The sequence below is a fragment of the Protopterus annectens genome, chromosome 1.part1, assembly GCF_019279795.1.
Source record: "Protopterus annectens isolate FY-2018-M chromosome 1.part1, PAN1.0, whole genome shotgun sequence".
NCBI classification, from domain to species: Eukaryota; Metazoa; Chordata; order Ceratodontiformes; family Protopteridae; genus Protopterus; species Protopterus annectens.
In genome coordinates this window covers 353641590-353658135 of record NC_056726.1, presented here as the reverse complement: position 1 = coordinate 353658135, position 16546 = coordinate 353641590, and the positions used below count along the sequence as shown (strand labels likewise).

Genomic DNA, 16546 nt, shown 5'->3' with positions numbered 1-16546 from the left:
TCTCGCGACAAAGGGATAAGATCTGGTCCCTCCCTGTTTGTTGATATACCAGACCACTGACATGTTGTCTGATTGAATTGCAATGGTTCCCAGAGGAATAAAAGACATAAAAGGCCTGCAACGCTAAAAGGACAGCCCTCATCTCTATAACGTTAATGTGCAAGCTGGTCTCTACAGAGGACCAGATGCCTTGGACTGTCCTGACCGAACAATGCCCCCCACCTGAGTTGGGAGGCATCCGTGGTCACTGTGACTTGCACAGGGGTGGAAACAAAGGGTTGTCCCTCCAAGATTTCCGGACAACACATCCATCACAAAAGGGACGACCGACAGACCCAACTGAGTTGTACTGGATACGACAATGGTAGTTCCAACAGGGACCATTGTACAGCTAGTGTCCACTGTAGAATTCTCATATGTAACCGGGCGCATGGAAGAAACGTTATGGTCGCCGCTACTGAACCCAAAGCCCTCAACACTGATTCTGCTGATGGAAAAGGAGAACGGAAGATCAGAGAGACATGCATTCTCAGGTTTTGTATACTCTCCAAGGTCAGATTTTGCACTGTAAGGTGTCTGGCCTTGTCCCAATGTAGTCTATCACCTGGACAGGATTTAGAAGTGATTTGAATGCATTGATTGTGATCCCCAAATGCAGGGCAAGATTTAAGAAATAATCCCTGGTTTGAGAAAGTAGATGCCTGGTGGGAGCAGTGAGGAGCCAATCGTCCAGGTATGGTTAGACCTGAATCCCCTGAAGCCTCAGGGGAGCCGCTACTACTGCCATCACTTTGATGAACACCCTGGGGGCTGTAGTGAGACCAAAGGGTAGGGCTCGAAATTGGTAATGATGGACTCCTAGCCGCAAGCGGAGGATCCTCCTAGAGCTTCTGTGCATCTTCGTGTGATAGTAGGCATCCTGGAGACCTAACAAGCACATCCAGTCGCTCTCTTGCAGGTATGGCATGATGGAATGTAGTGTGACCATCCGGAATTTTTCTTTGGCAACTGACAGGTTCAGGGTAGATAGGTCCAGAATGGGCCTCAAGTCAATTTTCTTTGGCAACAAAAAGAACCTGGAGTAGAAGCTCGATCCAGACTGATCTGGGGGGACAGTTTTGATGGCTCGTTTTTTAGCAGCTTGGAAATTTCCTGTGCTGCTACCCCCTGGATATGATCTGAAGCAACCAGCAGCAGTCTGATGTTACAGACTCACATGCCGCCAGGTGCAAGGACAATCGACTCCCAACTGCCTCCATAGTAGAGCAGTCGGGCAATCCCCTCAGGGTTGCTGTCCGGTCCTGTCCAAGAAGGGTTCTTCAGACCCAAAATTCCTCGGACCCCCTCTGCCTCTGGGCTGGCGTCCATTCTGTCCCCAACTGCCTCTGGGGAAGAAGAGTCCCGAGTGTCCCGGGAATACCGTGACTTCCGGAACCACATCTTTTTCCCTCTCTGATTCCGGGAAAACGATCTTTGAGGGCTTGAAAAGCAGATTCCAACAGCAGAACAGCATCTTCCCCATCCTTCTCACTCTGGACTAACACAATTATGAGCGATTTTTGTATCAATGAACCTAGCAAGGGGGTGAATCTTGGCTTTTGAAGCATTAACTATCGGCCTTAATGGGGGATCCACAATATTTTTGTGGGTATTGGGAAGTCCAAAAATAGAAGGTATCAAAGGATGTTCACATTTGAGAAAATCATATTCATCTGGGGTAATTGTACCTTGATCGACCATATCGTTAAGCAAATAATCTGTACATAAGATAAATTAACTAAATTATTGGATGCTTCATCATACATAGTATCTTCTAACAACATCCCATTCATACGGTTAACTTGGTCAGTTTTTGTCATCACCACAATCCCCTTATCGGGCTTCATAACTCTGATATTCCTATCGGAGCAGAGTTCCTTGAGTAAGCCCATTTCACTTTTTGTCAAGTTGAAGTTAGTTTCTAAAGAAAAAACATTCACCATTTTTCTAAAATCAAACTCACAAATTTTTTTCAAAAATGACTAGGGGCATCTGCAAGGGGGGATTGAAAGTGCTTTTCCTGACAAGTTTGCGTGTGTTGTAAACCCCATTTGTGTCATGAAAAAATAATGCCAAATTTAGTTTTCTCGAAAATAATTTAAAATCAGTAATTAAATATTCTAAACAAGTTTTGACAGTAAGTTTTTTGGTCTCTTCTCACTAACTTTCATCCTTTAACCTTTTTCTTATCTTTTAGGTCTCTTCCCAAATATCCTTGACTGCTGTATTATAATACTCTGTAATCCATACACAAGTATTTCATCTTATGTTTTCATAAATATAGATATTGTTTAGCCAATTCATGTGTAGGTATAACTTACTATTATATCTGCTTTATCTTAATTTTATATTTCAAAGTCTGTTGCAAAATGTTCCTCAACTCCAAGTCCTTGTTTCAATGTACAAAATAATATCTGCAAATAAAGCTAACTTTTTCTCGATTACCATACCATTTATATCTTTGAACTTATGAGTCCCTTATTTTCTTTATCAATAGACTCTAAACCATCACCATCTTCTTTCCCACCCATTTTCTACATGGGATTAAGATGTTGTGTTAACTGTTGCTATCGCAATTCAATGCCATTCTTACTTTCTTTGACTGTCATGAATGATTTTTGCATGTTCTCTCTCATTGCTGGATGACTGTTTCCTCTTTTCTTCCTGTCGGTCTCAAATAGTCATCAAATTGTAATGTTCTTTACTGCAGATATGCCATAACCACTGTAATACTGTCTCTCTGACCTTTTCTGCAACTGGCGCTATTTCAGCTTCTGCTCTGAAGTCCTCATTTATTTGTCTGTACAATGTACATCCTACCACCCATCTCATGTACTTCATTCTCCATCCCCTCTACCTTCCTCAACTGCTCTGCATTTAATGTCCGCATTTCTGTACTATACAGTAGTAATAGTCACACCACTTAGTACCATTACATTTCAGCTTCATTTGCTTTCTTTTGTCACACTACCAATGGCACACAGTGCCAGTTCACTACAGCCCCTTTAATTTAGCTTTCACCTCTTCATTCATGCTTCTCTTTAACCAACCCTTCCAAGATACTTAGCTGCTAATCTGTTCCCACTAGCCTAACTCAACTTTCAGATTTGACTTTCCCCATTTGCAGCCATAACAATTGTTTTATCTGTACTCAGATTCATCCAGTGCGTCTTCAGTTTTGCATTCCATTCCCCTATCCTTTTTTAAAGCTCTTGCTCAGACTCTGTGTGTAATGCCATATCATCTGCATATTAAAGTTTTAAGATGCCCCTCCCCCAACCTGCTTGCTGATGCAGTCCAGCACCAGTATGAACACAGGTGGTTTCAGAACTGAACCCTAATGCATATCCAATTCTACTGGGAACTCTCCTAAGAGTCTGAACATTATTCAAACAAGTGTCACTGGATAATGGTACATAACCTGCACTATTTCTACCCAGGTTTTCTACACTTTGAACCATTGCAGGACTACCCAAGTCAGCATTCGTAAGACACTGTCAAAGTAAAGCAAAGCTTTCTTCAAGTTTTCAAGTCTGTCATAAGCTTTCTTCAAGTCTTGGAATGCTTAGATGAATTCTCCTCTCATTTCAAGCTTAATTATTTATGCAATCATTATCCACAATTTCCCCTCTGGTTGATAACATTATGCCTGACCTGTGGCTACAAATACCAAGTAAATAAAGAGGAAAGAGGACACCCCTTCCTTTCGCCTTTGTTTAAACAGGCTGTCACACAGGAACTCTTCCCCCTTAATTTTTGCCTATGAATCTTCATATAACCTCTTGATTAGTCCTATTATTCTATCAGAGAATGCAAACGTTACCACTACCCTACATATAAAATCCCAGCAAACTCTCTCAAATGTTCTCTCTATATCAAGATATACCAAACAGTGGTGTTTCTTACATTCAGCTTCTCTCTATAATATTTAATGATTTATTAATATTGTCAAACGTCTGCTTCCCCAACACAAAACCACCATTAATCCATATCCATCAACTTTGCAAGACTTAGCTAGTACAGACAATCACTTTATACTCATGGTGTAAAACTGAAATGGGTCTATATGAAGCTGGGTCCAAAGGGTCTTTTACCTTCCTTGGGTAATATACCAAAACTACAGCTTTCTTTCAAAATGCTTGTACTTCTCCCTTTTTTAAGATAATATTAAACAAAACCTTCTAGATTTTTAATTTCCATGAGGTCTAACAGTTTTTCCTGAAAACTTCTCTGTTGACTGATTATACATCACCATTTTCATCTCAGCTCTTCCTAACTTAGCTATTAGTTGTTTAGCTTCACCTTCCTCTATCCTTGGGATAGTTAAGTCGAACGTAAATATTTCCTTTTATGCCTTTTCTAGATTACCACATGCCTTTGCTTTATACAAATTTTCATTAAAAATTGTGATCTATCTCTATAGCACAAACAGTTAGTTATGGAGGCTAACCTTGTCTTTGTGGATGACTATGAAAGGAGGGGCAGCTCATACCCTGCAATAAACTCTTCCAACTAAAGTCAAGGATTTCAAAGAAGCAGAATCGGGTTCAAAGATGACTTTTTTTCCCAGAACAGAGCTCAGGTCCCATGGAAGGATTTTTTTTTTAAGGGGACCTGATGTGGAGGTCGCAAACTGTTTGACCTCACAGCATAAAAAAAAAGGGAGGACAAACGGCAGAGAAGATGAAATTGCGAACAAATGCACTTTAACAGAAGTACATGCAAGGCGTAATTCTAGCAGCTCACACAAACACTTAAGGATAACTGGGACTTCAACATGAGCTGCGTCTTGTTCTCTATTGCAGCACCTTATAAGAAAATACCTTCCATTTAGAAACAAGATTTTCTATAAGCATGTTTCCTTACCTTCATTAATGCGTGGAGTAAGTCCTTCAAGTATAAGCATCTAAAAGGAATCAAAAGCACATCAAGACTGAGATTTAACAGAGGTTTGGATGAATGACAGAGCCCGTTTTTTGTTTGAGCCAGTTCACTCTGCAAGATAGCTTTAGGCGGTTACAACTGGCTAGATGAAGTAGAAGGGAGAACTAATGCTGTCTGGGCCAAAAGTGATTCATCATCATCTCTGGTTTGCCCTTCTGAAGAGTCAGAATAATGTCAGACGCGGAAAATAAAGGTTAGGAAAGGCATAGATTAAGTTCCCCTTTTACATAAAAGCAAAAATGCATCCATTCTCCAGGTTTCCTTGCAAGAGACACTGCTGAAAAACGTTTTAGAATGGAGGCAAAAATCGATATTTGAGAAGTTCCCCACTGATGGGAGATCTGAAGGAAGACCTTGAAGTTCAACATTGATTGTGGGTTATCTGCTTTGGATCTGCACAGACAGCTATAGTGTTTTTATTTGGTAAAAATAGAAACATCTTGAAGGAAGAGGATGCATTAAACTGTCAACTGAACTTAAATGATAACTTAGTGAAACTCTCTCTACCTCACAGGATCAGGGTCTGGGATTCCATCCTGACTACCTACCACAGTCACTGTGGAGCTCACATGCTCTCCCTGTGCCAGAATATTTTCTCTTTCAGTATTCGTTTCCTCCAATCAAAAATTTACTTGTTGATTGCTACACTAAACTGTCTATACATTTAAATCCTGTAGTTAGCCTTGTCCTTCTGGACTGGGTTGTATCATAACATGGTCTGTGGATGAGCTCACGTACCAAGGAAACCAAAACCAATATGAAGTTTTGAGGGAGCTCTTCTCCAGGGGATCTTCTGAAAACAAAATAACCTCAGACAGGATTTCTTGTTTAACAAAGGACACATAAAAACAAAAGCTGTGGAAGCCACCCAAAGATTCCAGGAATCATATTCCACCTTAAAAAATAACTTGGTCTCAAGAAAGCCTTCTTCTTTCGGCTTTTCCCAATTAGGGGTCGCCACAGCAGATCAGCTGTCCACTCATGATTGGCAGTGGAGTTTTACAGTTTTGAGTTGTCAGCCCAGCACCCAACCTTCCACAGAAGGCGCACACACTCACACCTAGGGCCATTCTAGAGTGTCCAATCCACCTACAGCATGTCTTTGGGATGTGGGAGGAAACCGGAGCACCCGGAGAAAACCCACACGACCACAGGGAGGACATACAGACTCTACACAGAAGGCACCCCAGCCGAGGATCGAACCAGAGAACCTCTTGCCTTGAGGCGGCAACGCTAACCACTGCATCACTGTGGCCACCCTGGCCTCAAGAAAGCCTAAAACTACAAAATGTACTTATCTGAAAAGAAGCTATGTTCAGATTTACAGTAAACTGACTCCATCATTTTGGAGTATAGTCTACCCAAGTCAAGGTACCACAATAACAAAAAGATGCTCTTGCTCTAAAAGGAAACTGAATACTTCTGTTTGAAACTACTTAAAATTAACTTATCCAATTCAAAATGGGAGTAAATCTGAAGTACACTGGATGATGGTCAAGGCCTAAACTTAGCCACAGTGCCCAGGATATACACGCTTAATTTTAACATAGCTACAGCAATCAAAACAATTTTCTGATGGACCAGCCATAAACTGACAGAAGGAAAATTAAAATAAAATTACAACGAATAGGGATTTGATCTTCAAAAGGCCAAAGTGGAAGCATAATCCAACTTCTAAATGGCATTTCAATGCACATTAACAATAAGCTTCATGTTGCAGTGATACATTTGAGTTTCTCATTCTTCTCTTACAAACTGTGATTCTAACTGTACTACTTAATCACTAATGCACATTAAGCTTAAGCTTATACAATAAACAAAAGTATGACAAAACTCAAATGTTATGCAAGAATACATCTTTATTCATGGGAACACAGAGCCACACACATTAGCACAAATAACCAATGCAATGGCATGACTGGGGGGAACTTTACAATGGGAACTGCTTGGAACTCTGCCAATTTAGTGTGATCTGTGAGTACATGTACTGTAAGGACCATTCATTCACTTCAATAGAAAAATGTATAACTCACTACTAACGCAACGGCTAGTAGAAAAAGACTATAATGAAAAGATCAAGCCGTAGCTCCACAGCTGTTACAAAGTCTCTTTCACTGTACTTTAAATGTGTCAACCTTTCGGTCCAAATATATATAACAAATTTCACCAAAAGAAATAATACGATTTTCAAAAGACAATTCGGTCCTATTTTATTAAAACTACAATTAAAAGCTCAACATGTGAGCATGTATAGAACTATAGCATATACCATTCACAGTAATAATTTTATATCTACGGAAGCAAGGCATCCAGTTGTGCTCAGCCTCAGGAGTCGTGGAAGCTTTGCCCGTATAAATGCAATCTCAGCAAATGATCTACGGGGAAGTATAACAACTCACCAAGAAACACCACAAAAGGATAAAATGGTGCTAAAATTAACTTATAACCAAGGAGAAAGCACCACAGTTGAGCTGGATATAGGCAACAGTTTATTCAGTTCCAAACACGGAACACAAAGTGAAAAGACCTACACTTAACGCTGTTAAAGTACAAGTAATGTTTTCATCATCAACTTCATCAGATAAATTTCACAATCCCATAATTCCCTTTATATAGACACACTAATTACAAATAAGCTAAATAAATCAATTAATCAATTAATGTAAACAGGATGTCATTAAAAATGTCCTTATATGGTCATGTCAGTATTATTTTAAAATCCATTTTACTTTAAGTTGATAAAAATCACTTTCATATATTAGAACACACACCATATTCATAAAATTGATTTTAAAACATTATTTTAAATTGTCATAAATAGCTTACATTAAAATAAAATTTATTTAAACTATAAAATTCATTTAAAAATACAAAAGGTATATACAAAATAAATTTATGTTGTTGTCTTTGGCTCACTCATGCGGCCCAAATCCCACATAACATCACAAGTCAAATAAAACTTTATATAATTTATGTTCTTAATAGTAGCAGCTTTTTCTATAGATTTAAAGCTTGGCTGATCTCAATTTTAAAACTGGAGCTGAAGATATCATGTCATTAAGACCCGGAGGTCTATTAGCTTCTAGTGATAGCTGCCAGTATAGTTCCCTATATTCAACTAGTGTCTCCCACATACCTCCCCTGGGAAGTGTGTCTATATAAAGGGAATTATGGGACTGTGAAATTTATCTGATGAAGTTGATGACGAAAACATTACTTGTACTTTAACAGCGTTAAGTGTGGGTCTTTTCACTTTGTGTTCCGTGTTTGGAACTGAATAAACTGTTGCCTATATCCAGCTCGACTGTGGTGCTTTCTACTTGGTTATAAGTATAACAACTACCGAAGAAGTTGTGGCTTGCAAGATATATTAAGCAGTCTTGAATTTAGAGGCAGCTGAACTAGTTAAGCAATTATAGGACCACGTAAAGTAAGGCATTCCAATTGTACTCAGCCTTCGTAAACGTGGTTGATATTATCAACAGCTACAGCAATTCACTTTTTATGGAGCACTAGCAGCAGCTGAGAACTTTGTGCTTGTGGCTTTATGCTGCTTTCTTTGGCGATAATTTTTGGTTTGAACTAAGATCACAACCACCATTTTTTTTAGTTCTATACATGCTCACATGTTGAGCTTTTAATTGTTTTTTTAATAAAATAGGACCAAATGGTCTTTTGAAAATCACATTCTTTCTTTTGATGAAATTTGTTATATATACTTGGACCGAAAGGTAGACACATTTAAAGTACAGTGAAAGAGACTTTGTAACAGCTGTGGAGCTACGGCTTGTTTTTTTCATTCGAACTCGAACCCAACTAATTCAAACTGCTCAACGTGCACGAGTACAACAGAATCCACTAGTTAGGTGAAATAATGAGTACTATAATTATAAAATACAATTTATTTTAAAAAACAATAAAATTCAAAGGTTTAGCGCTTTCATCTAATATATATATTTCTGATGAAGTCTAAGTTATATTAGATGAAAGCGCTAAACCTTTGAATTTTATTGTTTTTTAAAATAAATTGTATTTTATAATTATAGTACTCATTATTTCACCTAACCAGTGGATTCTGTTGTACTCGTGCACGTTGAGCAGTTTGAATTGTTTTTATCATTATTCACTCACTTCAAGTGCATTAAGAAGAGCATCCTTTGCTGGTCATTCACTGACCAAAGGACACTGGTAAGGAATCGTACTCAAAATAAACAAGTTGAAGTAAACCATTTTCATTCCTTTTCAATACTGTTGCTATAGAACTTTGCACTGACAGAAAAAGAGAAACATAAAAAGAAAGCTAGACTGATCTTTTCTACAAATTTCTTAATGTCACACATTCACAAATCAACATTATTTTTTGCAAAATAACATTCAAAATGAGGAATGTTACCAGCTTGTACATACAAACGGCACATTTTATAGCATATCTCACCTTGCTGGTCTTGCTGCAGGCTTAGGGCAATGGCCAGTTCCACCATGGTTTCATCATCTGCGTCTGGTGGGATGTCAAGCATAGGTGGGAAACCTTCAGCTCCAGCCAGCAAAGCCTCAAGTGGAGAAGGATTGCCATTATTTACATTCTCTGCTGATTCTAGCACCATGGATTCAGACTGAGAACACAGAAAAGACAGATATTGAAAACCTGTAGAAATTAAACTACATCATCTTCAAGCAAAGCACAATAAAAGCAGAATTTGCATAAGGTGAAAATTCTAAATTCACTTTAAATTATGATGCTCATGCACTACCACCTTCACCAACTGGATTGGACAAAGGGTGCAAAGACTGAGGAAAAACATTTCTCAGCAAATTCCCCTCTCATTAACCCTTCCTAGCTTTTCCTCCTCTGTTTCTCAGATGTAAATTAATGGGATAAAAGGGAGTTATTAAAAAAATTATTATCATATCTAACTGCTATACAGTATTTTGCTGATACTTTTTCATAGTATTTGTTTTATTACACAAATTTGTATTCATTATCATGAATATACCGCAGTCCATTTATAAACCGCAATAAAGTGTACATTGCAGTGCTTTGACATGCATTTCTTACTCATTTGAATTTGTATGGTATCTCTCACATATGCTATGCATCAAAAGAGAAACAACCACCAACTACGCATTTGTCTGTACTTTAAATCTGCCAACTTGGCAGGGGCAGTGTAACAAGTGTCCTCGGACCAGCCTACTTCCAGAGTTAACATATAAGCAAACAAACAAAAAAGGTAAATACAGGACTTACAAAACAGCTGCAAACTGATCAATAAGATTATTACAACCCTACCTACGTGAAAGCTGTAATTGCGAAAAAAGAAGCCCGTAAGGCAATCAATCTGGGTAAAATTCAGCTACAGACTTGCAATTACACTGCGTGGACACTAACAAAGAAGAAATTTGTAGAAGGTAACAGAATCCAGCTAGAAAGGAGGAGAAAACTTAGGCTGGGAAGAATCTTGCAGTTATTCAGCACAAAAAGTTAAAGTTTCAGTTTTAGTACAGGAGATGGTTTTCAGTAATTTAGAGGGGAAAAAATCAAATGCAATCCGACGTGCTTAAAAAGTGAAGCACTGAATGAAAACATACAGCCAGATGAACAAAAAGCTGGAAAAAGAGAAACTTTAACTAGCTATTCATAGAGGCTAATGAGGCTGCTCAAGAAGAAATATTTAAAAAATGGAAGACAGCATGCACAGAAAATTAAAGTTATGTACTCAACATAAAGTACAGTTGTGTACACTTACCACAAATGTAGATGTTCAAGTGTATTCACTGTTGCAGTCATCACATTTGGGTTAACCCTCAGTCGGCCCGATTATCAAAGTCTTGGGTCCTGCGTTGGTTGCTGTCTCATCTTCCGTGATGTCAGGTAGTCAGGGGTATAAAGCATGCAGCCAACGCCATTACATCAGTTTTTCTTGCACCAGATGTCAGGTGCCACCCCAATGGGAAGCAATTATACACACACATATATAACACTATAGATATATATATATATATATAGATATAGATATAGATATATATATATATATATATATATATATATATATATAGATATAGATATATATAGATATATATATAGATATATATATATAGATATATATATATAGATATATATAGATATATATATAGATATATACACACACACACACACACACACACACACACACACACACACACACACACACACACACACACACAAGGTTATACCGCCAAAAAAAAGCAAATACACCAAAAAGCTTTTAAGCATAGAAAATGAGAGTAGAGGTATAGCCAAAAGAAGTCAGGGGGCTGGAGCGAGAATAACCAGGACTGCAACAGTGAATACACTCGAACATCTACATTTATGCTAAGTGTACACAACTGTACTATGTTCTTCGTGTTTCACTGCTGCAGTCATCAACATTTGGGTAGATTTCCAAAGCTTAGGATGGGAGGAGGAATTAAAAAAGCATTAGGACCAGCTATAATGCCCTACAACAGTGCAGTGGCAAAGCCAGCGCTGGATTTAGAGAAAATTGGTAAATGGTAATGCTTGGGTGAAAGTATGTACAGAACTCCAGGTAACAGCTTCTAGGATGTCCCTGGTAGGGATACCTCTGAGAAAGGCTGTAGAGGTAGATGCAGCCCTGGCTGAATGGGGTCTAATCCCCTGTGGGATAGGTTTTCCATGGTGCTTATAGCAGAAATGAATGCAATGGCCTATTCATTTAGAAATGGTTTGCTTTGAAACAGCCTTCCCCTCTGCCCCTGCAGCAAATGCCACCAGCAATTGTTCAGAAGTTTAGTCCTGTCCAAGTAAAATCTAAGTTGTCTGTGCACATCTAAGAAGTGCAGTATCCATTCCCCTTTGTTCTGTGGATTAGAAAGGAAGGTTGGCAAATGAATGGACTGATTAAGAGCCACACTGGATACCACCTTGGACATGGAGGAATTGGTCCTGAGGGACACCCTGTCCGCATGAAAGATGATGAAAGGCTCCACTGTCATAAGGGCCTGTAATTCAGATACTCTTCTTGCTGATGTGATTGCTAAAAGGAAAGCCGTTTTCCAAGAAAGCACTTGCAGCTGGCTCAAAAGGAGGAAGAGTAAGTTTTTCATACAAAGTTAAGGTCCCAGGCTGAAGTTGGTGCTCTCCTGGGTGGTCTTAATTTTTGGCCCCTCTGAGGAACTGCTTGAGCAGTGGATGAGAGAAGAGGGGTGGTTCTGTGTTATAATGAGCTGAAATGGCTGAGGCGTGAATTTTGATGAAGGAAAAAGAAAGGCCCTTGTGAAGCATCTCAGTTAAGTATTGAAGAATCTAAGGTAAATTGGATGTTGCTGTGCCCCCATCCCTTGAGTTTGGTTCCAGGCACAGAATCTTTTCCATTTTTCAGCATAAGATTTTCTAGTATTAGGCCTCCTTGCCTCTAAAATGATATCCATCACAGGTTTGCTGAGGGATGTTAAAGGAGAGATGAAGTAATTAGCCAGGCTGCAAGGTTCAGTGTTAAAATCTGAGGGTGCAAAACCTGGTTCTCCTGCTGAGACAGCAGGGAAGGAGTCTGAGGCAGGTGCCATGGAGATAACAGTGACACACTGTGCAGGAGGGGGTACCAGTGTTAGCACGGCCAGTCTGGAGCAATCAAAATCATCCTTGACTTGTCCTGTTTGATTTTTAGTAGTACTTTAGAGAGCAGAGGCAGACGGGGGAAGGCATAGACTGATAGGTTTTTCCAGCTGAAGGACAGAGCATCCACTTTCCAGGCTTGTTTGTGGGGAGTCCTTATGCAAAATTTGTCCATTTGGTAGTTCTGGGGAGAGGCAAACAGGTCTATATCTGGGCTCCCCCATTTGCTTGTCAACATGTTAAAAATCCTTGGTTCCAGTTTCCACTCGTGTGGGTCCATGAAGTTTCTGCTTATTGCATCTGCCAGTGTATTTAATTTTCTTAGCAGGGATTGAGCTTGTAGATGCAATTGGTAGCTTTAAGGCTGTGTTCCACAATGCCATGGCTAGTCTGCAGAGGGAGCAAGAATGTGTACCCCCCTGCTTGTTTATGTACCACATAGCAGTGGTGGTGTCCGTCTTTACCATTAGTTGTCCTGGGAGAATGTGGTCCTTGAATACTGTCAGAGCATTCTGTACAGCTAACATTTCTTTTTGATTGATATGCAGGTGCATTTGACTTGGGTTCCATTTGTCCTGAATGCACTTCTTGGCCAGGTGAGACCCCCATGCATAGTCAGATGCGTCTGTTGTTAGGGTTTGGGCGGCAGGGGGTGGTGTGAAAGATAGTCCATTGTTTTGGTGGCAGGCCTCTGCCCACCAAAGGAACTCTAGGAGTAGGCAAGGTATGATAGGAATCATTGTTTCTAGGTCTTGACAATGTTGACACCATAGGCTTTTTAGACACCACTGTAGTTTCCTTATATCCAATCTTGCATATGGAATTAGAAGAATGCATGAGGCCATGAACCCCAATGCTTGCAGTATTTGTCTTGCAGATAGCAGGGTTTTTGTGGCCACTTGTTTGAATGAAGTAGGTTGTCCAATGAATTTGTTTCTCTGGCGTGAGGAAAGGTGAAGTTGTATTCAAGCTTGCTCCCAGGAATATAATTTGTTGACAGGGTATCAGGTGTGATTTCTTTTCTTTTATGGTGTACCCCAGACAAGTTAGAACCCTTTTTACAAAGACCAGATGATTCAAAAGTATGTCCTGGCTTTCTGCCTGAATTAGACAATTGTCCAGGCATGGGTATATTTGAATATTTCTTTGGCTGCAAAATGCAATAACTGGAGCTAGACACTTTGTGAATACCCAGGGCGCAGTAGATAAGCCAAAGGGCAGTGAAGAGAACTGATATAGTGTGTGTAGCCTGCTTTGAAGCATAGGTATCTTCTGCACTATTCCCTTATTGGGATGTGCAGGTATGCTTCTTTTAAATCTAGTGTTGCCAACCAAGCATCTTTGCCTAGCATAGGAAGTAATTGGTAAAGAGTCAGCATCTTGAATTTTGGAATCTCCAAAAAGGTGTTTAGAGTAGACAGGTCCAGGACAGGATGCCAAGAATTGTCTTTTCTGGGTACCAGGAAAAGTCTTGAGTAGAAACCGTGTCCCTTTTCCTCTTCTGGTACCAGTTGAATATCCCCCATGCTTAAGTGAGAAAGTACTTGTTTTTGGGCCTCTGCCCACTGATTTGGGGGGTAGGTTCGGCCACCCACTTGGTGTTGGCAACATGTGAAAGTGAAATCAGTATCCCTGGGACACTATATTTAAAACTCATTTGTCCTAGGTAATGAGTTCCCAATTATTTGCATGAAGAGCAATCTTTACCCCCAAAGGGGCAATCAGTTGATAAGTGCTTGGAAATTTTAAAAGGAAGTCATTGAGATAGTTTACCTACCATAGGGGGGAGTCTTAGTATTCCCAGATTTGGAAGTGGAGGCCCCCCACTGCTTAGTTCTGTGTGTTCCCTGGGACTGAAACCTGGGGTTTTTGCTGTGTCTGGGTTTGGCTAGAGAAGACCTGGAAGGGGCTGGAAAGGACCAATTCTTAGAGGGCCAGTGCCTACTAAATCTAGGAGGCTGAATCTTTAACAGTTTGCATAGATTTAGCTTTATCTTCCATCTTTTTAAGAACTTCCTCAGCCTTGTTGCCAAACAGGCGGTCCTGATTTAAAGGAGCGTCCAACAATTTAGCTTTAACATGATCAGGCAAAGATTGCTCCTTAAGCCAAGCATGCCTTCTGAGCACAGACTCAGTAACAGCAGCCCTGCAAGAGGCCTCTAATGAATCAAAACCACATTGCAAAGTGCGTTTTCCAACTTGTTCAGCAGAATGCATTAACCTGTAATTCTTTATTTTCCACAGTCAGGAATCAACATCATTTTCTGTTTAAGCAGTCCAATACCATGTTGCTGATACTTTAAAATATGAAACTGGCAGCTTAAAGCCCTAATGGCCAAGGTTGCAGAAGTGTAAACCTTCTTACCCCATCTATCCAGTGCCCTCGAGTCTCTATCAGAAGGGGTAGGATTTTTAGCAGTAGAAGCCTTAACGCTCTTGGGCCCCTGTGAAACAGTCTGGACCTGCAATAGGATTTTTAAAAAGGAACTTGTGGGACTCAGGGACCCTGTAGTATCTGAGTTTTTCAGGGAGCAGGAGGCAGGGAATCAGGGGCCAAACTAGATTCCAAAAAAGCATCATCAACAATGTTTATTACAGGAGGAATAGCTGAAGGCCTATGCTGAGGTAGGAGAAGGAAATCCATAAGCCTCTTTTTTGAATCAGAAAAATCCTGGCTTTCCCAGTGGAAATGCTCCCTTAGAGTATGTAGGGTTTCCCCAAAAGAAAAATCCTTAGGAGAGGAAGCAGAGGGAATGGAGTCCTCTACATCAGAATCTTCATAAGTAGATAAGGGCAAATCCAGATCATCAGAAGAATTAGAAAATACAGAATCCTGATCAGAAGATTCAAAATCAACTTCAGTCCTAGGCCTCTTAGAAGGGGGGGGTTGGCTATCCCTGATTAGAGTTATCAGAGCTTCAGCCATTCTTATCATTTGTTTTTTAGGCATAGAGGCCTGAGCATGTGGCCTGGGCGTCGTCTTTTTTAGGCATGGATCGAGATTTAGGCCTAAGTAAAGAAGGAGGTGTCTGTTTAGTATGCAAGTCCAGAGGCCTGAATACACCCTCAGAAGCTGGTGCCTGCACAGCGGCTCCAGACCCATCCAAGGTAGACATCTGTGGGTTCCATAGTTATAGCATCTTGCGGCATACCGGACTCCGAATGGGTCTCTGTAGAGGCCTGTGAATCAGAAGTAGTGGGTATCGGAGGCTGCGAAAGCTCCTCACCGAACTGGCGACTGGCTTAGGAGAAGTTTTGTTGGCAGTTTTGGACCTCGGCGGCCTGTCTCTGTCTTTATCTTTGCGTTTTTTCGAATCCCGGTAGTCGGATGGCTAACCGACATTTCTGGATAATTAAACCAAGAACCGAAATATTTAGAGGCGAAAATATATTGACTATGGATAGTGCGCTGATTAAATAAAGCACAAAACTGACAGCAAGGTACTTCGTGGTCAGGGCCTAGGAAAGGAATACAGTACGAATGAAAATCTTTGAGGTATTTGCTTTCCACAAGTAATGCAAATAACTTTTATTGACATCGGAAAGGAGCAAGAAAAAGTTTCCCCAATGGGGTACTTAGCTTTAGTTGAAGACTTCAGTTCTGAAACTCAAAAACGAAAATTTCTGGAGTCGGCCGAACAGCACTTGCGAACTGCTTCTGCTTCGGGCACCACACGGCAAGAAAGACTGATGTAACTGCGTCGGCTGCATGTTTTATACCCCTGACGACCTGATGTCATGGAAGAAGGGACAGCAACAGACGCAGGAACCAAGGGGTTCTAAGGGCTACCTGCAAGCAGATAACCCAAATGTAATGACTGCAACAGTGAAACACGAAGAACATCTTATCAGGACATGAGGAATGGGTTCTACATTACCTGGGTACCTTCCACGTCTGGCAGTAAACTAGATCTATAAGCTCATCAGCTGGGGGAGTCAAAGACGTTGATGGGC

General features: G+C 40.2%; 1 protein-coding gene across 1 annotated transcript in view; it reads right to left on the bottom strand.

The window, feature by feature from the left end:
* Positions 1 to 16546, bottom strand: part of UBR4 (ubiquitin protein ligase E3 component n-recognin 4) — a 3959899-nt gene that overhangs the window by 1909635 nt on the left and 2033718 nt on the right. The window contains 1 exon segment of the mRNA XM_044087073.1: positions 9419 to 9596. Within this exon segment, the coding sequence (XP_043943008.1) occupies positions 9419 to 9596 (178 nt within the window).